The 25,166-nt window shown below is 41.6% G+C and overlaps 4 protein-coding genes across 5 annotated transcripts in view; 2 read left to right on the forward strand and 2 right to left on the reverse strand.

The window, feature by feature from the left end:
• Window positions 1–5,890: 5,890 nt before the first annotated feature.
• On the forward strand, window positions 5,891–10,821 carry LOC131883761 (ATP-binding cassette subfamily G member 4-like). Its single transcript, XM_059231314.1, has 2 exons — window positions 5,891–8,624; window positions 10,267–10,821. Exons 1-2 carry the CDS (start codon window positions 6,602–6,604, stop codon window positions 10,557–10,559), a joined length of 2,316 nt encoding a protein of 771 aa, XP_059087297.1. The 5' UTR covers window positions 5,891–6,601; the 3' UTR covers window positions 10,560–10,821.
• Window positions 10,822–17,651: 6,830 nt separating this feature from the next.
• LOC131883867 (beta-hexosaminidase subunit alpha-like) lies at window positions 17,652–22,576 on the forward strand. 2 transcript variants are annotated; one of them, XR_009373657.1, is made up of 9 exons: window positions 17,652–18,998; window positions 19,856–20,108; window positions 20,170–20,297; window positions 20,376–20,581; window positions 20,691–21,017; window positions 21,087–21,216; window positions 21,288–21,388; window positions 21,485–21,634; window positions 22,288–22,428. XR_009373657.1 is itself a non-coding variant. In XM_059231466.1 (9 exons), exons 1-9 carry the CDS (start codon window positions 18,789–18,791, stop codon window positions 22,504–22,506), a joined length of 1,728 nt encoding a protein of 575 aa, XP_059087449.1. In that variant the 5' UTR covers window positions 17,662–18,788; the 3' UTR covers window positions 22,507–22,576. The 2 variants fall into 2 exon arrangements, 1 of the variants encoding a protein (XP_059087449.1); XM_059231466.1 differs by having other exon boundaries at window positions 17,662–18,998; window positions 21,087–21,220; window positions 22,288–22,576.
• LOC131883868 (uncharacterized) lies at window positions 22,515–23,880 on the reverse strand. The gene is made up of 5 exons (XM_059231467.1): window positions 23,561–23,880; window positions 23,304–23,487; window positions 23,056–23,238; window positions 22,826–22,981; window positions 22,515–22,759 (listed from the first exon to the last, which is right to left on the reverse strand). The coding sequence occupies exons 1-5, from the start codon at window positions 23,861–23,863 to the stop codon at window positions 22,566–22,568; spliced, it is 1,020 nt and encodes a 339-aa protein (XP_059087450.1). The 5' UTR covers window positions 23,864–23,880; the 3' UTR covers window positions 22,515–22,565.
• A 198-nt stretch (window positions 23,881–24,078) lies between these two features.
• LOC131883869 (histone H2A.V) overlaps window positions 24,079–25,166 on the reverse strand; it is a 1,525-nt gene continuing 437 nt past the window's right edge. Inside the window, exons 2-3 of the mRNA XM_059231468.1 lie at window positions 24,842–25,087; window positions 24,079–24,717 (exon numbers count right to left, since the gene is read on the reverse strand). Of these exons, the coding sequence (XP_059087451.1) occupies window positions 24,523–24,717; window positions 24,842–25,036 (390 nt within the window). The 5' untranslated portion in view covers window positions 25,037–25,087 and the 3' untranslated portion in view covers window positions 24,079–24,522. The remainder of the gene's footprint in view (window positions 24,718–24,841; window positions 25,088–25,166) is intronic.

Below are 25,166 nucleotides of genomic sequence, written 5' to 3' on the forward strand. Positions count from 1 at the left end.
ACTCATTGGAGCCCAAATGGGTGAAGCATGTTCAAGATGTGGCTGAACAATCGACTTGCACAGAGTTAGCATCGTGATACTATTTTTGTACTTAAACGTCCGATATATCCAACCACACATTTGAAAAGCTTTGCCTACCTTCAACTGGACATGCTCATCGAACTTTCCATTATTTTGGAGAACTACAACTAGATGTTTCATAGATGAGACCTGCTCAATATCTTTACCTCCGTTATCTACGAGTGGAGTGTTCAAAGGGTCACTGAGCGAAATTTCATTCCGTTCAGGGCCATATTACTCTCAGTAACCCAAGAAAAGATTATTTCTTGGTCCTTTGCAAGGCTACTGGAATCTTGGCCATTCCTACCAGAAACTAACTTTGTATCGTCAGCATAAGAAGAGAGACTGGCAGTAATACTAAGCTTTTGAAGTGGGACAATGAATGTTATAAAAAGGAGAGGCCCTAAGATGGAACCCTGGGGAACACCTGACTTGACATCATGTGTGTCACTAAAGAATCCCTCGACCCTAACAATTTGCTTCCTATCATGAATGAAGCTTCTTATCCAATTGAGAACCTTGCCTTGGATCCCAACGTCATGAAGTCTATTCAACAACAGGCCATGATCTACCATATCAAAGGCCTTGGCAAAATCAAGATAGACAACATCAACTGACTCGTGTTTTTCCACTCCTTCAATGACCTGCTCTAAATGCTCAATCAATTGGGTAACCGTGCTAAAATGTGCTTGGAACCCGGGCTGGCTAGGAAAAAGGACTTCATTGACTTCAAGAGATGGCCGCGAAAGCATCTTGATCTGTAACTATAAGATCATCAAATTGCTCAATTTAACTAATGTCATCAATCTCAACAGACTCGTCATTAGAACAATGAGATGTTGCGTCTAAACTCAGTGGGGTTGAAAACACACCAGAGAACTGATCTCCTAATATGTTAGCCATGGCATCTACTTTGCTAAAGGCTTCCCCAGCAACCTCAAAAGGCCCAACAGGGTGTTTCATCTTTCTTTTAGACTTTGCATGAGAGAAATGCTCTCAAGCCTTTTTGCTAATTTGCAACTCTTTTTGAACAAAGTCTTCCTATATGTTGGAATTTTTGTCGGTGTCCCACCTTCCAGAACACATTCAGGCATTGTTAGATTGGAGCAAACTGCCTCAAAAACTGAAATTAATTTAGTCTCTATGGATTCAGAATTGAAACCAGGTCTAGTTCGTCTAATCTTTCAGCAATTTGGGGCCAATATTCGTCTTTGAACTTGAACTTTCCCACACCGACCTTTTTGACCGGTTTTACTCCAGAGCACGCCGGCTTTTGAGTGATGGCCGACCCTATCTCGAGAACATAATGAGCTGACATAAAAGAGCTTACTGAACAAGAAGGGGGTCTATACATTGTTACAATAGACAGATCAAGCCCTCGGATATGACAAATTAAGACCTCTACTTCTCCATTCGACATTGGTACATGACTAATGTGCAAATCATTCCTAACATATAGGCATACACCCCCATCTGGTAATATGGGATTATCAGGGCGTATCCTATCACAACGAACTACTGTAAGTTGAAACCAACTATGATTAGTTCTTCATCTAAGACCCCTGGCCGAAGACAGGTTTCTGTTATAGAGATGAATGAAATCTCTCTCTCAACGTCTAATTCTTCTAAGATCTTAACTTTCGCGTTGTCTTTTTTTTAGAAATCAGACAATGCACGCTCAAATATAGCCCCCTTACGGGCCTCTCTTTTGACGGACCAAGTTCTCAAGATCTTGGACCATCCTCTCCAACCGTAAAAAATCCCTCTTATCAACAAAGCCACGTTCTATTGGAGGCAAAGCATAAGCTAATGGGGATGGTGGGTTTGAGGAATGGGTAGGGCAGCTCTATTTGAATAGGAACGTATTTTGGGAATAGGGGTGGGGCAAGGAATATTAGGGAGTGGAGTGTTTATAGGAATAGGGATGGATTGGGAATTTGAAGGAAGAGGAGGAAAGTGGGAGGTAGGAGGAGGGGAAGGGGGAAAGCTGAATGGGTTTAGAAAAGAGGGTGGGTTAGGATTATGTTTAGGAATAGGGTCAGCTCTGCGAAATTGAACTAATCCATTCCTACATGGACGGAGGTACACCGTACATTAAAGCACGTTTTAAGTATCATGGACTGACGGCACATGTACGGGTGGGAAAAATGACAATCTGCCTTTTAACATCCCTTCTTCCTATTGTACTTTTCAAGGCCGAACTTGAGCTTTTGACACCATTTAGGGTGGTCAAACTGACAGCCTTTTCTTTCTTCAGGACAAGGCTGCTTCCGGTAGACAGGACAGACTGTCTTCCCAACAACTGTCTGTTCGTGCTCTACTACTCGTACATTGGTCAAATCAATCGACTCAACTACTGCGTGAGCCTGTTTTTCCATCAGCACCTTGGTCGGATTGACCTAAGCTTATGCTTATCATAGCATCATAAGATCTTGTCAAATAGATGAACATGGCCACTTGAGAGACCAAGATCATGCTTAAGGTGCTCAGGAGATGTGATCAAAGTTATGCAATAATTACCACATAAAATTTGCATTTTAGACCTGCTCTTGGCCAACTACATAAAGTTTTGATAATCGACGTGTGAAACGACCAGACTTTTTTTGACGAGTCCAGACTCGAGTCCTTTCTAAAAGACTCAAGTCCGGCCAATTTCTCTAAAATTGAGTAAAAAACTCGAGTGCATTTGAACTCGAGTCCTGACTCGCCCAAGCACTACAATCAGTGATGGGAAAAATCGAGATTGATCGAATTTCTGCCACTTTCTGCCACACGTGGCAGAAAATGACAGAGAGTGGCTAAAATGGCAGAAATTGTTGGAGGGTGGTCAAAAATGGCCGCCGGTGTTTAGAATGGCCGATCTTGATTCTAAAAGATGTCAAAGATAAGAAGGATCATATGGGTTGGATAAGTTTTTCAAGTGTCCTTTGCTACAAAGCATATTGATATAGCATTGGTTGAAATGCAAAATATTCCTCAAATATTGATATTTATACTGTTTGATGGTTGATTGAATTCATAACAGTATCCATAGACCACTCGCAGTATCCAAGGCCTAGCCACAACAATTACAGGTTTTTTTTCATAGTCATCAAAATGGTTATTGAATACGATATGAGTTTTTTAAATGCAATCGTCGTCACTTCGACTTTAAAAAGTTTAGTTCAAATAGCATCCCTAACTCAAATCAATTGCAGTGGCAAAATTCAAACTTGATCACACTCCAATGACGTTTAGTGGCTGTATCTCACATTCGATACAAAATACCCATCCTAACGTGTCAAAACTACATACATCTAGGCTTAAAAATTAACGGAAGTGAGCGTAAATACTAGAAAAAGATGATTTAGAATGATGCAAAGAATTCTATTTTCTGCCATTTTAGGCCATTTTCTGCCATTTTTGCCACTTATTTTGTCTGCCATTTTCTGCCACCAATTTCTGCGAGGTAGTAGAAAATGGTTTTTAATAATTTCTTATCCCTGACTACAATGCATTCTCTTGGGTAAACGTTATTCTCCACCGATTAGTTGGCGGTGGCACTTTTTTAAACGTCTTAAAGTCTTTCTCTAAACATTTTAACATTTGGCCACAAATTCAAAAATGAGCACAGCCAACTAATCGGTGGAGGATAACCTTTATCATTCTCTTGGCCTTACTTCATTTTTGTTCAGGCTTTCGGAAACACCGCAATATTCAGAATCTAAACTCACTAACCCTCGAAGGTCCCTTCTCTTTTCTTTGAGGCCAGAAGTGAATTCAAGGAATGCACAAATAGGCAATCTTTAAGACCGGTCGTTTTCAAGGCTGTTCCTAAAATGTGCAAATAGTCAGGGCGGGCTTTCCCGTTTGGACAATTTTGTGCGGTATTTGTTATGACAGGCATCATTAATTATAAATGGAGAACTGATCCGATACCTTGTGGAATATGTGATTCCATTTGCAACGACAAGGGTTAACCCAATCCTATCATTCTCAAGAAATGATCTGAATCGTAGATATTGTCACTCTAGCCAGGGTCCATCAGATGTTGTTTCAGGATGGCATTTGCTTTTTTGACAAGCAATTTTTATGTTAAGAAACACAGAAACAGATAATCATTTGAATCTTTCAAACTGCGTAATGGAGACAAAGCCCACCAATAGCCTTATTGGACATAAACTTTTGACTGCCTTTGACGGTTTTGATTTGCATTGTCCAGACATTTCCATCACCATCTGTATAAACCTCCATGATTTGCGATAGAAGCCATTGAGAAATTGAGTTATTTTTTATGACAAGGAGCATTAGATTGTCTCGAGCCCAATTTCTTTACCTGTATTGTCAAAAGCTCCAAACCGCTAAGTTCGTGCCATACACACGAAACCATCGCTTTCAGAAGACATTGATGATGAGCGGAATGCTGAATATTGCCATTTTGACACTCCAAACATGTGTGTATGTGTGTGTGTGTTCTGAAGTAGTGCTATATGATGACGATGTGCTTTTCATTATCAGAAACTCCAGAGCAGAGCATAAACCTTTACTTCCAGCCAACGTCGCAGAATTTTCGGGCTAATGAACTGAAACCAAACAACCCATCAATCATTGGGAATTTCAAACAAAGATCAGTGTATCAGGCCAATCATTGGTATCACTAGCTTTATTGCCGGCGAGAAAAAACCTACTCAATTAAACGAAACGCACAATTGTTGATGCTGACCTTTGCACCATTATCAATCACACCCTTACGTCTATAGTCAGTCGGGGCCTTCGCTTAAAATTGGCAGTCGACTACTACGAAATAGCAAACTTCATCAGCCAAGAGTACCTAGGCTCTAAGGCATTTTTTCTCAATTACTTGACTTGATTCCGAGCATCTCTTCCAGGTCCTCTTCTCTGTTTCAAAGAGAGTTTAGGTACACTCCCGGTGCAAACGAACGCGTTGGAGGGTGTTGTTCTAGAATCATGGATAGAGGCGGCGTTATCGTCGGGAGGAGTATTTTCGTTCGCCAAAGGCTCATTGAATTTAGGATAGAATGAAGGATGTTTTTTCCTTGAACTCTTGAATGAGCCCTCTGACGACTCACTTTAGTATGAAGTATGTACAGTAATTCAGGAAAATCATGCCTAGGTTATGTCTAGCAAATCAACATCAAGAAGCTTCCTTTGTCTTATATCATCCTCATGCCACCAACATTTCATTCAATGGAACAGGAATTCAAGCAAATCAACAGAGCAAGTTAGCCTAGAAAACAATTCAATGTATACCCGTTTCCTGAATGAGACAAAAACCTTTATCTTTGCTCTGCACTCGGGGATCTAAACCATGCAGTGTCGTCACGACCATCGCTGAGTTCATTTTGAGTGCAAGTGAACTCAATGCCCTGGGACAACGGCATTCTTTGTCAAATGGAGAGAGAGAGAGACGCGCAAGGAAGTTGGAACAAGTCCGCGTATGCCTCTCGCGCTTTCCATGTCTACAGTAGGAACAAGGAGGAACGTTAATAGAGAGAGGGAGAGTACTTGCGTTGCGCAAAAACTTCTGATGTGCCTTGCTAAAGCGGGCTTTGAAGTGGCCTGTATGAATACGTTTTATTTCTCATTCCACATCATTCTAATAATCGGAAATCACATATACTGGACAGGTTACCATTCCATACAGTTTCGTAACCTCGACAACCATTTGAAATAAAAGGAGCTTTTCTTCTGAATCCTTTTGGTTCCATACATGGAACACGGCAGGTCACAATCGCGCCTGGAGGCTAAATGAGCTCAGGCTTCGGAAAGGAACAAGAATAAGCGTCTTCGATTTCATTTGGCTTGCTCTTGGGTGCCTCCCTGGAGTTTCCCCCGAGAACAACTGATCCAGGAGGACCAGCACGAATGAGAGAAGCGGAGTAGGAGAGAGGAACACAAAGCTTGTCAGTGCGGGATGAACTTGAGCTCGTTCAAGACTGTACACATCATGGTTCACCCTTGTATACGTCGTATTGTGAGTGAGACAGCCGAAGTGGCGGAGGATGAGAGAGCGGGAGAAGGAAAGGCCGTCTTCTCGGCAAGTGTCATTTCAGTGCGAAATCGTTCGCTGACCTGACAACTACTGTACACCCTTAAGTGGATTATTCATCTCTTGACAGAAGTATAGTAGTGTATTGACATCAAACATTCTGTCCATTTCGGTGATAACATCTGTGTGACCTTTGAAGAGAAGCTTGAAATCTCGAGGTTAAGGTGAGGTGAACTCGAAATCCAAATTGAACAGATCCGTTTCATCCAAATAACGTTGGTTTGGCACCAACCGGCATCCTCTTGTCCTACAACAACGAGAAAACTCGTCCGTCAATGGTGCACCTGTATCAGTGTCTTGAAAACACTAGCATATCCACGAGAGGACAATCCTTGGTGGTGAACACTTCGGAGCTTGAATGATCTTTTTTGCTGCACTCGAGAAGTATTTCTCACTCTCGTGCGGTGCTACCGAAGCTTTGTGAGGTACGGGAGAGGAGGAGGCGGAGGAGGAAGGCCTTTGTTCTGAGAGCGAACGAACGGGCTGTCTGTCATGTCGGGAGGAAATCATCCAAACTTGGCAACACCACAGCTTCCAGCTGCCGAGCATGGCAAAGAGGACCTTCAAAAAGATGTTGTTCACCCTAACCAAGAACATGACGGGCATCTACCGCTTGCCTCAGATTGCAATGAGCCCGGCTCGTCGCCAGCAAAAACTCTCGAAATGGTCATGATCAGTGAGACAAACTTGAAAGAGAAACAGCTCAGTTCTGAAACTACTAGCACTGAATCAAACAACGTTCAGGAAATTAATGGGGTCGTTGCATACAAGTCAGAAGGTATAATTTTAACTGGAGTGTCGAAAACACGTTCGAATCAAAATCCGGAGCGCAAGATGATGACCAATCTAGCCAAGCGTCCTCCTGTGGACATCGAGTTCAAGGACCTGGTCTATTCGGTGCCGGAGAAACACGGACTCATCATGAAGACCTTTGCTGGACGGAAAACCATCTTGAAAGGCGTAAGTGGCAAACTGAAATCGGGAGAGCTGATTGCCATCATGGGACCATCCGGTGCTGGTAAGAGTACACTCATGAATATCATGGCCGGATATCGGACGTCCAACGTCACGGGTGAAATATCCATCAACGGGAAAACCCGAAATCTGAGGAAATTTCGAAAAATGTCGTGCTACATTATGCAGGACGATTGTCTCTCTCCGAATCTGACCGTCAAAGAAGCCATGGAAATTGCTACAAATTTGAAGTTGGGTGAGGAAACCCCGCTTGAGACAAAGGCTCTCGTTATCAAGGAAATTACTGACAACCTTGGTCTCACGGAGTGCTTGGAAACAAGGACGAATATGATCAGTGGAGGTCAAAGAAAACGACTCGCCATTGGTTTAGAATTGGTCAACAATCCGCCTGTGATGTTTTTAGACGAACCAACCTCGGGCCTCGATTCAGCCTCCTGCTCTCAATGTATATCTCTTCTAAAGCAATTAGCACGAGAGGGCAGAACGATCATATGCACGATTCATCAGCCGTCAGCGAGAATCTTCGAAATGTTTGATAAACTTTACATACTTGCTGACGGCCAGAACGTCTACAAAGGAACTGTCAAAGGATTGGTGCCCTTCCTCTCCTCCATGGGGTTGGATTGTCCCAGTTATCACAATCCGGCGGACTTTGTCATGGAAATTGCCACAGGAGAATACGGCAACTACACAGAGACACTCGTGGATGCGGTAAATGCTGGGAAATGCACAAGTCTAGGCCATGATTCGCCTTCTCCAAGTACCAAATCTAGTCAGGACATTGGGGCAGGTCCTCGAAACGTCAATTTGAAATCCATCTCAGAAGAACAGCCCACCAAATCATCCTCGGGAACACTCCACATATCCATGCCAGAGGACGGACTAGCGGGTACTAGTAACGGAGCTATTGGAAATGGAAATGGAAATGGCGAACTCCAAGCTTCTCTCTTGGGTGATTCCGACGAGAGTATGGGGAAACATGCTCACACGTTTCCAACCACAGCCCGGACTCAGTTTCGGATCTTGGTGGTTCGGACATTTAAGTGCATCATTCGGGACGAGACGTTGACCAAGTTAAGATTCATATCACATGTAGCCATCGGGATTCTCTTAGGATTGCTCTACTGGGATATTGGGAATGAGGCCAGTAAAGTCTACAACAATAGTGCAATGCTGTTCTTCTGCATGTTGTTCAGTATGTTCACTGCCATGATGCCAACTGTGATGACATTTCCCCTCGAGATGGCCACCTTCAAACGCGAGCATTTGAACTACTGGTACAGCATGAAGTCCTACTACCTGGCCAAGCTTGCCGCCGACTTGCCCTTTCAGATCGCATTTCCCTCGATATTTCTCCTCATTGTCTACTTCATGACTTCTCAACCCCTGGAGCTCACCAGGTTGGGCATGTTTCTTCTCATGTGCATACTCACGTCTCTCGTGGCTCAGAGCCTCGGGCTGGTGATCGGATGTGCGGTAGACATGCAATCCGCGGTCTACCTTGGACCAATCACCACCATTCCCATCCTCTTATTTTCTGGTGAGTTGAATACATTGAAACGGTTCACAATTGTAAGATGCCTCGTTATTTTGTATGTTGGGTATTTTACATTGCCGTTCGAAAGCTCGATAAAGTCTCATTTGGCAAGTCTTTCAGGCTTAGGCTTTCGGATCGACAGTGTATCATGATTTTAGCAGCATTGACACATATTGAAAAAGGTGCCACACATCAAAGTGATAAAAGCCACTGAGAGCACATCTCATCCGGCATTAAATAGTCAGTTCATGGATTGAAATCGGAAACATTTCAGAAACATTCAAGTGTGTCCTGAGTATTCAATAAGCGCTTTTATTATATCTACAGCCACTTGCCCATTCGTTTACCTCAAGATGGCAAGTTTGTTCCCGACGGATGACCGCGTGGTTTTGACATGGAACAGTGTTCGGATGTTCGACAACTTGGCACTTTGCCAGGATTTTCCGTTCTGCAATTAGTGTACTTCCTTGAATCTTTCGACCCAGATATTACCGGTTTCAAACATGTTTCCAAGCTCATCAAAATTCCATGATTCCTTGAACCCAACAAAAAACTCGATTCCTCATTTTTGGTTGCCTTTCGCGTCTCAAAACGGAATCGATTTTTGGACCCCCTCATATATTCCACTTGAAATTTCCAAGACGAAAAGGGTCATGATGAAATCAATATTAATTCATGCGACTACCCTTAACAAGTAAGGCATTGCAAGTGCTGGCACTAAATTCAGTTTATACATACATATGATGACATATCAATTGCCAACTTGCTCCCCTCTTGTAGCTGGATTTGGGACAACATTTAGTGATGAGGTCCAGGAAAGCTAAGCACGTTCTTTAATTGCACGTTCCAGCTATTGGGTTCGGTGCTCCTTTTCACTTAGCCTTTGAGTCCAGAAATACATAAGTACAAAAATGTGTTTTGAGCGCTAAGAAGTAAGGAAATCTGAGCCCAACTCACCAACCTACGTACATTGAGTACTTTCAAGCCTTGGAGACAGCAAGCGAAAGTCTCCTGAGTGAAGCTGTTTTCAACTTGTTCTTATTGGCTATTATCTCCCGTTCATGCAATGCATCCTCGAACGCGCTTTACAACCCAAATCCCACCAAGAATTTGATCTAAATCTGAAAATTATCCCCAACCTGACACTACACCTTCATGAAGCCGTGGGGTTTAACACTGTCTATGATTCCTTCTCCCCCAGGGTATACGTATAAACGTACGAAAAGCTCCTTATGGGAATGGAAAATGAATGGTGGTCCCAATGGCTATTCCGTCCCGTGAAATGCTGACAACTGTACTTAGTCGTGTCACGAGCTTTCCACGTGGCAATGGACACCATTTAATTCCACGTCCCGCCTCGTGAGTTTACGTACTCGTTGTTGGCTTTGTCCATTGAGCGTTGTTAAATCGGCCCAAGTCTTGTGGGACCGCTCATCAGCCAAAGTTATGCCATAGGGTACAGGGCACGTTTCCTGCTGTTGCCTTACCCTGGTGGCAACTGTCTAGTTAGCTAGGTTAGGGAACTCCACATAGTTTTGTTATATCAAGTGAATGGCTTTCTCGCGTTTTACGCTTTGGTGATAAGCAAACGCCCGAGCACAAACTTTGCTCCAATCATTCATGTGTGTTATTCCTTTAATTCCAGGGTTCTTTGTCTCCTTGAATAACATTCCCATTTTCCTTCAATGGTTGGCTTACGCGGCCTACGTTCGTTATGGTTTCGAAGGGACGATCTTGGCTATCTATGGATTTCAGCGGGAAACTCTCCAATGCTCGATTCCTTATTGCCACTTCAAGTATCCGAAGAAGTTCCTGGAGGAACTTGCCATGGATGAAGGAGTTTTCTGGATCGACGTCGTTAGTTTGCTGGCCTTCTTTGTACTTCTTCGAGTTCTGGGCTACTTTGTGCTCAAGTTCCGGATTCAATTGGAGAAATAGTTGCCAAGCAAACAATCCGTCGAGCTCGAGTTTCAATTCGGTCTGATCACTTTTGCAATATCCTGGAGTGAAGCGCCATTCCTCTCAAGTATTGTCTTACTTGCTACGTACATATGATGTACATTCTACTTACTACGTACATGGGCAACGAGCGTTCCCACGCTCAAGATTGGCGTAAGATGTTTTTGTACAATCCGTTTACATGATCTTGAGCATTGTATTTACATGCGATATTATTAGCCCAATAAATCAACATACCACATCCTTAGAGTCCTTTTGAGCTTTTCTTTTGTTGCCTTGCCAATTGAGAAAAAGCTACTCTCCTTAAGAATGAGTTCAATACCGTTACACCTGTCAAGATTTGTCATTCTTCTAAAACCGTGCAATAGACACACTTGTCGGCATGATAACTTTATGAAATTGTGTCTACCAAGTGATCGAACAGTCGACTCGGAATCTCACATTTTTGCCAAGAATTCAGCCAGAAATGCTGCATGGTCAGCACCTGCGCTCACTTTGACTGCTGGCTTAGACGCAGAAAAATGGGCTAAAAATGCACGAAGGAAGGCAGTGACGCTTATTGTACTCGACGGTTAGTATGCTATTAGATAATGTTTAATAATGCTCTCATGACTTTTGAAGATGTTTTTTGAAATCAACAAACCGGGAGAAACAATTTCTGTTTTATAAAAAAAAGTCTGTTGCCTGTCTGAAAAATATATCATGTCATTCAAAGCAAGCTTTATGGCATATCAGACAATAACGCATAAAATATATAACATTAAAACTATCAAATGTATGAGTTGGACTTTCATTTCAAATTTCATGACGATATACCGAGCGACCGCTTGGCTAAATTACAAGTTGGTTGGCCAAATGCGCTGACCGCATTTAATACATGATGAATACATTTCTTATCTCATGCACGCAGATATTTTTTATTACCTTGTGCGATGCTGTATTGCCCCGAACAAATACATTAAGTCAATTAAAACACATGAAAACTGCATATTTGCGGAGCATTACTTTATGAATATTTTCAATATACTTTGTTAGGCATTTTGCTGCAATTTTACGAAAATCAATGATATTTTAAGGAAGCGCTTTTGATCAAGATTTTAATCATGCTTATAATAGGAAAACTTGGACGCTGAACAGAATGATGAAACTTTCATTAGCAAACAGTAAAATTTTAGAGCGATATTTATAATTCCATTTCCAAAACTTTCACTTTTTACGTGTTTTAAGTGACTCAATATACCATTTTGACTACTAAGAAATCTTACAAATCAACGAAAATAATTTATTTAAATACATGAGAGCGATAAATTAATCCCCAAACCCTCAAAGGGCAATTTGCAGCCAATTTTGACGAAATCTGGACTTTACATCTTGTATCTTGTAGCAGCTCAGCTGCCGCTTAATGTATCTTCATGATTTTTTTTCTGAAAGTACAGCTAATAGATTTGATGATTTTGACATTCAAAAGTTTTTGTCTGATGTGCCATTAAATATGTTTTAAGTGATAAAGTATACTTGTTTGAACCGCAACTGACTCCCTCTGATTTGTTAACATTAAAGACCATCTTCCATTCGTCATTTAGCATGTTCAGTACAGATGTTTTTAAAAAATCACTATCGTACTTGTTTGCCAAAAAGTGTCTATTTTTTCAATCTTTAGAGACTCGACTAAAAAAAATCGCAAAAAATATTTTGAGGGAGGAGCTGAAAAACTCATTTGTCCTCTTTTTGCTTTTTGGAATCTTGTTTGTGAGCGTATACACATATTTTTCTGACTTTCAAATCGACCTGAAATCCAATAGCTCTTCCTCAAGCCAGACGATTCAAACATTTTTAAGTGTCGACCTTCAGTCGATTGAGTTGTTAATTGAATCATGTCAATGTGGCACCAATTAAAACAGAAAGACGTTTCTAATCTGATCAAACCATTTGATCAGTAATCTTTTACAGCAATTTTATGACTGGGCTCATAAACTCAATGCGCCGTTTCTCTTGTGTGGGTGGGCTCTTAATTGCCTCGTATTTTTGTCATGAATGCGCCCTACAAAAACGTCCGTCCGTCTATAGGGTGTGGCGACCTTGCAAAGAAATGAACCACCTCCAAGTTTTGGATGTTTTAACTTGTTGAAATGTTTTTTGAAGCCCAAAAATTTTGCAAATGAGCTCAAATGAGCTTCTGAAACAACAATATGTGGCTTGACAAAGCATTAGAATTTTTACTGCTTAAAATTCAATGGATCAGAGTACTTCTAACAAGGTCCGAATTCTCCGTAAGTTGCCCCCCCTGACATTGGCTGAGGATGGCTGAAACTTTTTAATTGAAGGCTTGTCACATGACTAACAAGCAATAATGTGATGTGGAAAGTATTTTTTAAATGAAAATAATTGAAACTGACATTTCAATGATGCCTGATTATTCGGCGTAAAAAATGCCTTTTGGGCTAAAACAGATTTTTACGCAAAAAATGCGAAAAATGTGCGAAAATGTAAGAAAATTGGCCCAAAATGGCAAACGTCGTTTTTGACCCTTTTGTTGCATTGTTATTTGGAACAAAATGCTAGGCACACTGCATTTACCAAGTTATCCAGTGAGGTTTTCTTGAACTTTCTTTCTTGCAATGATTATTTGAATCATGTCGACTTTTCACTTTTCGACTTGTTCGAAAATTTAGCGAGACGTTAAAAAAATCATGGGAGAAACTTCACCTCAATTCTGAGACTAATTTATTTGAGGTCGTTTGTTCGCCAAATTGTTCTTTTGATTTGAAAGGAATCGGTGTAAAAAACTGCCTTCGCTGAAAATGAAGAAAATAATAAAAATAGTAATAATACATCTTTACTGCGACTCTTGGTCATGTCAGGGCGTAAAAATAAATATAAATATGGTTTATAGGCATTATACAAGCATTGTTAGTATATAAAAGGAAAATGTCAAAACGTTAAATGAAATAAAATAACTGACTAGAAATTGGTTTCACAGTGAGTATGACTAGTATTGTTCAACGCACGTGAAAAAAGTGAAGAGGGGAATTGCAGACAACACAAAAACAGGTGGATTGAGGTAAATGATGAAAATCTTGGTTATTGCAGTAGAGTGGGTGGGTCAGATTGAACAGATCTTTTGTCAGCTCCCGTCGTTGATGGCATTGGGTCGGGAGCCGGACAAAGGTGCGTGACCGCCAATACTCCGAAGGGATGTCGGGCCAAGGACGATAAGGTGTTAGCAAGTTCTTGATCTGTAATGATAACTTGTGTCCGGACATTACCTCCGGAAAGGTCAGGTTCCCAACACTGTTGGACACTAACCTGGCCAGCCCGATGGCGAGGAGCTCGGTTTCGCATAGAAAATGTGTCCATGCATTTTTTGCATATTTGGGCACGCACAGGTATCGTTTGAGGAACTTGGTGAAGGTGGCGTCGGTGGGTTTGAGGGCGGATTGGACGGAGTTGGGAAGCCAAAGGTGAAGGCCGTAGAGAAAAATTGAAGTGATGTAGGTCCGGAAGAGTTGAAGAACTATTGGAAGGGGGAGATTCTTGATAGGAAGTCTATTGTACATGCATCCGATCCTGGCCCTGGCTTTGACTATTAATGATTTGAGATGGTTGGTGAAGGAGAGTTGAGTGGAGAATGTGAAACCGACATAACAAAAATTCTTGACGATTTCAATCAGACTATGGTGGATATGGAAGGAGGTGGGAGGCAGACGACCTTTATGGAAAATTGACTTGAAGGCCGTTCTCTTGGCAGTAGCCGTGGAGCGCATCGATGGCATTTTGCAATTCCACGGCTGAATCAGCCAAGAGAACCAGGTCGTCTGCGTATTGCAGATATTGTACCGGAAAATGGTTGATGGTGGGGCCTTGGTGGGTGAGGGCTTCGGGCAGGTCGGATACATAAAGATTGAAAAGAATTGGGGATAGTGGATCCCTCTGGGGAAGGCAGGTATTCATGTACTATATCAGTGTCAAAATCAACCTACAAAAACATCCTACTAAACCTGGCCATTTTCTTCACTTCCAGCTAACGCGAGGGCCCTTTTTAACAAATTTCCTTCAAGTTGAGAAAACGTATCAGCAAATGTACGAAGTGCTTCTAAAATCAAAATGCATTCGCCATATGTATTCTTATCATTGGAGTTACACAACTTAGGTTGCCAAAATTGAAATATGGTGCGCACTATTTTGGGACGGTTTTACTGAATTTAGTTTCTGCGGCCACTGACCATCATTAATCTATTTTCATTTTGACCAAGCATGTTGACGCCATCCGGGCCTACACTACAACCGAATTTTGCATACCAAGACAATTAGCATCAAAAGATTATGTCTGCCGCCTAGCTTGAAAATGGCATAAGTCTGCAGAGACTAGCAAACATTGAATTTGCAAAAAGTGAAAAATAAATATATCATTGCATTTTGGTTGTTGAAGCAACTCGTGCAACCCAAAGCAAACTTCCTTCGGAACAGATGTTATTGAGGTTCTGTGTATGATTTTTCAACTTGTTCCGAAATTCTTGACTAGGAGATACTTATGAATATGGAACGAAAAGTACGAACGTCTTAAAGCCGTTCTAAGGGAATTTGAAAAAGCTTTCAAGACTTTGCAAATCATCATACTTTGATTGGTCAAAAGGTTTTGCAACGTCGGTAACCATGTTTTCGCTTTTTCATTTGAAAATGTGAGAAATCTAAACATACGCTCCCAAAACAAATTGATATAACCCCACTACTTCACCCATTTGAAGCGCAATGATGTGAGGGATTCTATTTCAAATGTGAAGCTTGCGAAATAAATGGTCATATCGTTTAGAATAAGAAGTGATCTTTTTTTATACAAAGTAAAAGATCCTTTACTTTCGCACGAAATGTGACAGAAGTGAATTTTTAATTTAAATTGAGTTTCTGGCGTTTCAGTGAACACAGACTTCTGGAAATATGGACTCTGAATGGGCTTTCGATCTCAGTCTTAGCAACTCTGAGCCAAAATTCGAAATATAGTGGTAGAATTAGAAACTGAAGGCAAGTCATTTTCATTTTATTGACATGTAAAGTTTGAATGCTATCAAAAAACCCAATTTTTATGTAATTGCCAGATAAATTTTACCACATCTCCTGAGAACCCAAAGGTTGATTTTGCGTCAAAGCTGGCCAATGATTATTTATTAGACAAGATCTTGTGATCCTTTGAAGTGTCAATTTTGAATAAAGTAAATGGATAGATACAGAATACAGAATTTTCCCATCCGTTCGGATCCCATGTCTCTACGTAGATGTTTTCGTACTATTCGCTACCAAGACAGATGGCTGACATAACGTAATGGCAATTCACATATAGAAATTAATCGTCACCTTCATCTGACATCAAGAGACAATGAGTTCGAGAAAAAATGAAATGAAAAAGAAATTTGTCTCCAGGTGAGAAAACTAATAGATGAAATATACCTTTTTTGTTTTCATCAGCCAAATTGAAGATTATCAGTAGAAGTTGGAAAAATAGAAAAAAGGTAATTCTGGTCAAAATAGTTGTTTTTAAGTCACGTAAATCCGAAAAAATACGAAGTCTAAAAAGGTGACCATAGTTTTTTTATCTGTTTGAATATTTAAGTATAAGTGTGGTATTTAAGGAATCAATAGCTTGGTTGATATCTTTGACGATCTTCTTGCTCTTTGGGCTCATTGCAATCCCAGATCTTTGCCCTTGGTCTGGATTTGTTGCATGGGGATCCGTTGTTCTTGGATGAAGTTCTCCTTTAATCAACGGTTTGAGGATGGACTGCGAAAGGCTCAGCCATTTCCCTGGGCCTCTTGTCGATCTTCATCAGGCCTTTAGTTCTGGTTCTGACATTAATACAGCTCTCACTTGCATTTTAGAACATTGTTTTAATGGCAAACGATGGGAGGGTTACCACCTGCCTTCAGATTGAAATTAGATCATTTGCAGTATGACATTGCTGTAAGTGTATGACGCTACTGTATGTGCTCAACACTTCCTCTCAATGAAAGCTTGAGGTTGTATGTCAAACAAATCTTTGAGTGAGGACGAACATTGCCCGGAATTCTTTTACACGCACCCTGTATTTCTGTTAAATTTTCCCTAAACTTGACCAAAATCTTTCAACTTCCCCGAAAATCCTGGGTTTTAGGTTATTTCATGATTAAAATTCATGAAATATTTTTTTTTTGCCCCAAATTGACCAAAATAGTTGAAAACTTAATTTAACCTAAAAAAAATATCTTTTTCGACCCCTAATTATCAGATTTAAAAAGCAGTTGCACCGCTCCGTTAACCTAAAAGAAAAGTCTAAGTTTCCTCGTTAGCGAAAAATGTTACCTCTGTTAATTCAAGATTAACGTTTAACGCTCTGACGCCGCCATTGCATTGGATTCCTGACGATAACTTGCGTCAATGGTTTGGTTAGATTGTTCAATTTGCTGCCCTCAAATATTCGTAGGGCTTATGTAGGCGTTGATCCAGTAGCAGGATTTAAATCAGACTTGGACAAGTTTTTGACTAAAATTCCGGATCAACCTTGTGTTCAAGGATTAGCCAGATCAGCCAACTCTAATTCGTTGGTCGATCAAATAGTATATATAAATAAAAGTCAAGTAAAATGAATAATCTTCTCGTCTCGAACTGCTGGGATTCCAATCCCGGTAGCGGTAAGGAAGTCCGCAAAAAAATGTCATTTTACATTGATGACCAAAACCATGAAGGGTTTGGTCATGTTTTGATTAAAAGTATCCAGAGTAGAATCTCCAAATTACAAATAGAATATGATTCTTTTTCAGACACATACGTTTCCTTATAACTTCACGACCTGAGGTTAAAACAGACGACAAATAGATTATATTAACAAACTACCGACGTTACGAAGGGTATTTACGAAAACTTATAACGATTTCAAATTCCTTCAAAGTGTTGTACAAAGAGGCTTTAAGAGTATTAATGAAATGAGAAAAAAATCACTGAGATTAGTATGACATCCCTCAGCTCAATATTTCAACTCAGGGCGCTCATTAAAACAAGCGTTAATTTGAAGTCAACTGTTCAAACGGCTTTACCCATATTAGTTACTTTGCTGGATGAAGTATCATTCGATTTTATTAACTTCATTATCAGAAGATTAGATTATCAACATGATTTATCAACAAGCCCCACATTTCTTGCCAACTTGAGTTCGTATCAAGTGTCAACGATTCAAGAGTCCATACAATCTTGCCTTTTAATCTTGGCTCTTGGTTCTTCGGCGGTCTCTTGATGGCAATAACGTCATTCTCATCAATTAAGCTATACGGAATATTTCAAGTGCTTCATCAAGGTAGAACTAAAGTAATTAATTAACCGGATTCCAAGCGACGGGAAATGAATTATCATAAGCGAATGAATGATGAATCGTGCAATGGTGCATGTACCTCGGGTAAAACTTTGGTTAAGCCTCTTCCGTTAGACAAAGACAATATTGAGGATGAGAGTGATGATGATCCTCTTTTTTCGTCATCATCCGCCACCACAACTCTCACTTTCCCAGTAAAAGACTGAGAAAACGGAAATGAAGAAATTAGTTGTTCAGCTCGCTTAAAGCGCACAGTCAACCAAAAGTTCAGCTCCGACAAAAATATAGGGCCCTGCTGAGCAATGCTTTGCTAAATTCTGAATAAATCACGACATACAAACAAAATGGGCAGCAAGTGACGTTGGTCAAACACTTAATTCACACTAATTGTCAAGTAAATGGGACAAATAGGGCTCGATCTTTCAAGAACGCAAACCCCGTTGCTCTTCCCAGCAACAAATTTCGGTGAGAGAACTATACTATTATTGTGCTTCAGACAGTGCCCACTTTAAAACAGTTTCTCCGTCGCTGAAATCGCTGGAACAAATTCAACTGAGTCGATCTCATACCATGGAAGGGAGCACAGAGAACTCTCAATGTCGAGCAGAAATTCGCCTCATTCGTCAATGTTGAATAATTGGAGGGCCTTTCCGACAATCTTTTGGGGCGCTGAAAAGATCGATGGAAAACTCAACACAAACTCTACCTTCCTCTATTCTTCATTCGTGTCGAGGGTAGATCAAATCAACTGTGTCCGGACATTTTGCATTGCACACCTTTAAATTCCTCAAGTTGTCTTAGCGAAACAAGAAGGTTGTGCTGGAAGAGCTGCAGATATCGCGATTTTAACAGGAGCATCTAGGAAGAATTCAAAATGAATTCTCCTGTCCGAGTGGTAACTTGTCTCTTGTATGCTTTCATTACTTTTTGTGGAGTGAACGCGGAAGGCGACGATTTCAAGCCGATTCCACCCAAAGCTGGATCATGGGTGGGGCCAACAACAGGGGAAGTATGGCCAAACCCGCAAATTCGATTTCGACAGAACAGCTTTTTCGTGCTTCAAGTGGATCAATTCGAATTCAAGGTTAGAATCCATATAAACCAGTTTTAAATATCAATTATTTCACTCTTTCAAATGCCACCAACGGTGGCATATGTATATACTAGAATTAGCAACTTGAAGGTGAGTGAACCCATTAAAGGTATTGGTTAAGCATTTTAACTTTCAGGTTGATCAAAGAACTGAATCAAAAGGTTTTTTCCCACAAAGCACGAGACATAGCAGACACAGAATGAATGAGTTAGTCCTCTCGTTGTAATCAATTACCAAGAGGGCTAGCTCATTCTTTCGTGTAGAGTTGTGCGTAGAGTGTGCCTTTAGAGGGTTCATAACTTTTGACTCTGTCATTTGATTGAGCTGAAAATTGAAATTCACCATCGTGGTAGCGACCTGAGATCAGTCTCGTTTGAAACAGAATGCAATCAAGTGAATTGTACTTCAAGTCAATTCTCGGCCCTAGCATCTATGTCCATATTCCAGTGGTTCATGTTCATCCCTTACTGTTTTCGCAACAACTTGGCAGTCAATAGGAATTATCCAATTAAGCACAATTTGTCATTTGATTGAGCTGAAAATTGAAATTCACCATCGTGGTAGCGACCTGAGATCAGTCTCGTTTGAAACAGAACGCAATCAAGTTAATTGTACTTCAAGTCAATTCTCGGCCCTAGCATCTATGTCCATATTCCAGTGGTTCATGTTCATCCCTTACTGTTTTCGCAACAACTTGGCAGTCAATAGGAATTATCCAATTAAGCACAATTTGTTCTTTGTTTACGTTTGGGAAATTGCGTTGGAAGTGAGTAAAACTATGACGCGCAATCTATGTAGATGAGATTAAAAACGCTTGATAACTCGAGAAAAAATTCTTGATTTTTTAGTTAAACAACGCAGCTGCTTCTAGCGATATCGTGAACGAATCCGTGGTTCGTTTTAAGGACCGCATGTTTCCTGGCCAAGCCCAACGGGCTCGAGAAGCTCGCCAAACTCGTTTTCGGTTCCAGCCTCCGTTAAATGGTCGCGAGTCCACAGAATTCAGTTACAATGTCGGTCAACTCGATACTATTCACGTGATTCTTGAATCTGCTTGTGGAAACTGCGAAAAATATCCTTACATGGGGATGAACGAAACTTGTGAGTGTTTTTGGGGTTGGTGGGGGATCATTACATATTGCAAGACCCTATCTCTTGATAGATGAAATTGTGCTGAACCCTGATTCTTCCGAGGAACAATTCGTGGTTTCATCCAGCGTTTGGGGTTTGCTCAGAGGATTGGAAAGCATTTCCCAGATGGTGTACATTTCTCCCGAAAACAATTATTCCGTAAGCACATAAATAGTAATAATAACCTTTGAGCATCCATTAGGTACGGCTTGATAAGAAACTTATCCCACTCTCTAGTATCAAATCAATGTCACCCGAGTGATCGACTTTCCACGGTTTCCTCATCGAGGTTTCATGCTGGACACTGCCCGCCATTACTTATCCATGAATACTATCCTTCAAACATTGGATTTGATGGAAATGAACAAACTCAACGTGTTGCATTGGCATATTGTGGATACCGAGAGCTTCCCTTACCAAAGTACGACGTTTCCGGATCTGAGGTAGAGGGAGAGCATCAATCACAATAGAAATTAGCTCGAGTTCCAAGATCTTTGAATAATGAATCTTTGTTCTATGAAGGATTTTAGAAGCTTTGTATTTCTTTTGTAGTGCCAAGGGAGCATATGACCCTTACACCCATGTTTACTCTCAAGAGGATGTGAGACTGATCATTGAAAGTGCTCGTGTTCGTGGCATTCGAGTGATGGTTGAATTCGACACCCCCGGACACACCCAATCGTGGGAAAAGGGACAACCCGGCCTTTTAACCGAGTGTTACGACCCAACCACAGAACGACCAAATGGACGATATGGTCCCATGGACCCCACCAAAAATGAAGTGTTCGAGTTCTTGACAGAATTGTACCAAGAAATTTCCGAGGTGTTTCCCGAAGAGTATATTCATATCGGAGGCGATGAAGTTTCCACTAATTGTTGGTAATACAATCCGTTGAATGATATCCTTAACCAAAGACTTTTACCCTATCCTTGATCGTTGCTTTGAAGGAGAAGCAATCCTTTCGTCAATGACTTTATGAATCAATGGAACATAACGGGGGATTACAAGCGATTGGAATCTTATTTTATCGAGACGCTCCTCGTTATCGTGGACAAACTGCCAAGAAATAATATTCCAGTGGGTGAGTTTGGCTTATTACCAAAATCCTTAAGGGAATGCGTGGTATTAAATCAAATTGAAATTTGCAGTATGGCAAGAGGTTTTCGATAACGGCGATAACATTTCTCCTGAAACGGTGGTTCAAGTGTGGAAAAACTGGGGGATCGGATGGCGGAATCGAATGCAGGCGGTGAGCTACTGTAAAACTAAACTTCCGAAGATGGGCGGATCAGGTGACGAAAGCAGAGTTTTGGCAATCGAATAAGAAACATTTCTTTCCATTTAGATCACGACTGCAGGCCAACCGGCTATTCTCTCAGCCCCATATTATTTGAACTACATCAAGTACGGCTCGGACTGGGTTGAAATGTACGAAGAAGATCCCCACGACTTTGCAGGAACGGAAGAAGACAAACAATTGGTTTTAGGTGGAGAGGTAAGAACATGTATTTCGGTCTCAATAACTAAAAATGGTATTTCTTAAAAAGGTCGGTTTTGAAACCCTGGATCCTAATAGGCCATAACGGCTTCATACCTACATACCATGCGTGACAATTGAATGCAACTTTTACTGACAAATGGCGTCTGGATGATTGCCAATGGTAGTCTTTATTTCGAATGTTGGCCAGCTCAAACGATATGGGGACTCCTATCTAACAAGAATTAATCCATTCAGTTTTATAATTTGTCAATGGTGCAGGTCTAATGCTGAAACAAGGTCCAATGGCAGAACATTAATGACAAATGTTACCTCAAAAATTTGGGGCGTAGAAAACTAGCAAAAATTCTGGACTCGATTTCCTTGCTTTACAATTTTCATTCATTGAAAAATTTCAGATAAATCAACGGATTAAAATTTTGCGAGGAAAAAGAAATTGTAAAGAAACGACTTGAGGGAACAAGTACTCTTTGATTTCAGTTGCATCACTTAACAAAACCTCTTGCTTGTCATTTTAATCATCTTTAAGACTTAATTCTTAAAAAATAGTTATTTATCTCCTAGATTAAATAATCTTACTACTAATCAGTTTATCTGCAGAAGACGTACTCATCTTTAAATCATATTCTTTTTTTTTGTACCACTTTCAGACTTGCATTTGGGCGGAGTTCGTGAACTCGATCAATTTGATCCCGAGGGCGTGGCCTCGTGCCAGTGCCGTTGCAGAGCGATTGTGGTCCAGCCGCGATACCAGAAATATTAGCGAGGCCTCATCGCGATTACAAGAGCACGAATGTCGTATGCTGGGTCGGGGATATCCGGTTTCTCCCGTGGTTGGCGCCGGATTCTGTAGTGTGAAGTGGAATTAAGAACGACGAACTCGTTATCTTTTTATTAGTTACAAAAAAAGTACAATAAAGCTACTTTATCAACAGTGTAGCCAGTCCATGTGGTGTTTGGGTCTGCATGGTGGAGGACAAACATCTCGATATGGTTTGGCATGTCCGAACATTTGAGCTCCGATAAAGTTGTAAGGTTCCATTGGGCGGGAAGTCGGGAATGGCCGCACAGAATGTACCCTGAATAGTCCGCAATGAAAGCTGTCATGAGCCATGGCCACATCTAAATTTAAAAAAAAAGTGGACTTGCATTGGTGAATGTCTGGTCAGGATTTGATTAAACAACCACCTTTAATAGCCGGGAACAAAGCTTCAGTCAAAATGAATTGATCAAAGACTTTGTCCTGCGCGTGATCACGGAATTTATTGGAGGCAGTTAGCATTTTCCTCAAAAGAGTGGTCATTCCTATTCTGTCTATGGATGGCTTGCCACCCCACATTCCCGCTTGAAATGAAAATGTACGATAAGTATGCTTCAATTGACAAACCATATTTGTGTGATCTGTGAGATGTTGATACCTAGTATTGCGGCTCGGTGGTTCCGATGATCCCGCAAAATATGAAATTGCTCTTGAGATTCATGGAACTCGGCCAACGCGGCAGTCTCTCTATCAGAGGGGCGAGAATCCAGATCACGGACATGGAAGACATCCACCAAAGGATCTCCCATTGGAAGGAATCGCCACAGAGTCCCCGGATGCTCTGCAGAGAGAGAGAGCGCAGTCTACTTTTATCAAAGACATGGCAAATGAAATGATCTTGCATACCTTCGATTTGTTCATAGTGGGGAATGTTTCCCACATAACAAAGGTCAACATGGGAGTGGTTACACTTGAGATCACACAAGAATCTCATCTCTTTTTCATCAAATCCAACTTGATTATGATATAGCCTCATTATCCAATCGGACCCGTAGTAAACGGGTAGTAGTTCCGCATTATCCCAAGCCCCCTGAGCAATGAGGTTGAGTTAGATAATAGTCTGCATTGAAAACGCCTGCCAAGATCCGACTAAAACCACTAACCTGGCTGTACCAATTAGGTTGGCCATCGTCTCCGAAATACTCGCCGAATAAGGCAAAGGAGATCACTTTTTGACCAAGGCCCCTGGCTTTGGCCCTTTTGCTACAAGTCGAGTCCGGCAAGTTTTTGGGATAGGCCTCTATGATGGGTGAATCACAATGACATATTCGCAAAATATCTGGATCCTCTTCACTCTGGTAAATCACTGGCGAAATCGACACGGAATATAACTTGGTTAATTTGTAATATCCGATGCCTAGTAAAAATAGGAGAAGAATTGGAACCCGACGAAGTGATCGGGCCATGGTGGATATCACACATGTTCAAAACGACGACACATTTCTATTCAAATAAAGGCCTTTTCATCTTTTCAAGACAGGTAAGTAGCGGTAGTACAGAGTGCTAGGAACAAATAATAGCAGAGATAACGTTGCGCACAGGCGCTCGAATTGAAGGCATGGCTGCGACTTGTCGGAACTGGCATTTTATTCATCTTCGGAATTGGCTAATGGTCAAATCGTGGACGAGAGGCCAAGCATGGGTTGGTATATTTTCGGCCTAGTTGTCATCGGTAGATAGGACAAAAATGGTCGTACGAATGAGAATTGCCCGCGGCCACTCAAGTGGCCCAGGTTCAATGTGAAAGATCTGGAACTCTCCAGGTGTGTTCAATTGTAATACATTCATTAATCAAGACGGGGTCGGGATGTTTAGGGCGGAATGGTTCGGCTAGTTAAGGGAGGGGAGAAGGGGTGGGGCAAAAAATGACATACACACTATCATACACGTTTATGAGATGAGGAAACTCGAGCCCACGAGCTCGATATTCTCCAGAAGCACTCGGATCCTTCCAGACATCAACAAATTCGGTCGTTCCACTCGTATAATTTCCGCAGAAATAGTCTTACAATATACTTTGTACATGGCAGTCAGGCAGAGAGGGTGTCACACCAGGGGGGGGGGTTTACTGCTTCTTGGTGCCTTCCCCCTTCTTTCCGATCAGGGATTTGTGAATGTGAGGAATCACACCCCCTCCAGCGATGGTGGCCTTGATCAGCGTGTCCAACTCCTCGTCACCGCGGATGGCCAACTGCAAATGTCGGGGCGTGATACGCTTCACCTTCAAATCCTTGGAGGCGTTCCCCGCCAACTCCAACACCTGTAAAATAAATCAGCCCTCTTCACTCACGCGTTCTTCTAACCCTCTCAATCATGTCCAATAGCTAACACGAAGGCGCCACATTTCAAAGCTTCTCTTCAGCCACTTCGATCGTGGATCTCACCTCAGCCGTCAGGTACTCGAGAATAGCGGCCGAGTAGACCGCCGCCGTGGCACCCACTCGGCCGTGGGAAGTGGTGCGGTTCTTCAAATGCCGATGGATACGTCCCACGGGGAATTGGAGACCGGCCCGAGCTGACCGGGACACGGCCTTGGCCTTAGCCTTGCCGGAGTCTTTGCCTGCTTTACCTCCAGCCATTGCGTCAACTGGCGGGAACCTGGATCAATCGGGGATCTTCACGAACAAGAACTAGAACACACAACATGGAAACGCCGCTATTAACATCACGCCCATCATCACAAGGAAACCCCAGACGCCAACGGTTGGT

This window comes from Tigriopus californicus, chromosome 7, assembly GCF_007210705.1.
Source record: "Tigriopus californicus strain San Diego chromosome 7, Tcal_SD_v2.1, whole genome shotgun sequence".
Classification (NCBI taxonomy): Eukaryota; Metazoa; Arthropoda; class Copepoda; order Harpacticoida; family Harpacticidae; genus Tigriopus; species Tigriopus californicus.

Excerpts from the sequence above, each read along its gene's own strand:
- LOC131883868 (XM_059231467.1), bottom strand. The coding sequence starts at position 23,863 with ATGGCCCGATCACTTCGTCGGGTTCCAATTCTTCTCCTATTTTTACTA. Across the intron at positions 23,488-23,560 it reads AACCTAATTGGTACAGCCAG|GGGGCTTGGGATAATGCGGA; the intron begins GTTAGTGGTTTT and ends CTCATTGCTCAG. Across the intron at positions 23,239-23,303 it reads CCACTATGAACAAATCGAAG|AGCATCCGGGGACTCTGTGG; the intron begins GTATGCAAGATC and ends CTCTCTCTGCAG.
- LOC131883761 (XM_059231314.1), top strand. The coding sequence starts at position 6,602 with ATGTCGGGAGGAAATCATCCAAACTTGGCAACACCACAGCTTCCAGCT. Across the intron at positions 8,625-10,266 it reads TCCCATCCTCTTATTTTCTG|GGTTCTTTGTCTCCTTGAAT; the intron begins GTGAGTTGAATA and ends CTTTAATTCCAG.
- LOC131883867 (XM_059231466.1), top strand. The coding sequence starts at position 18,789 with ATGAATTCTCCTGTCCGAGTGGTAACTTGTCTCTTGTATGCTTTCATT. Across the intron at positions 21,018-21,086 it reads GAAGTTTCCACTAATTGTTG|GAGAAGCAATCCTTTCGTCA; the intron begins GTAATACAATCC and ends GTTGCTTTGAAG. Across the intron at positions 21,389-21,484 it reads GGCGGAATCGAATGCAGGCG|ATCACGACTGCAGGCCAACC; the intron begins GTGAGCTACTGT and ends CTTTCCATTTAG.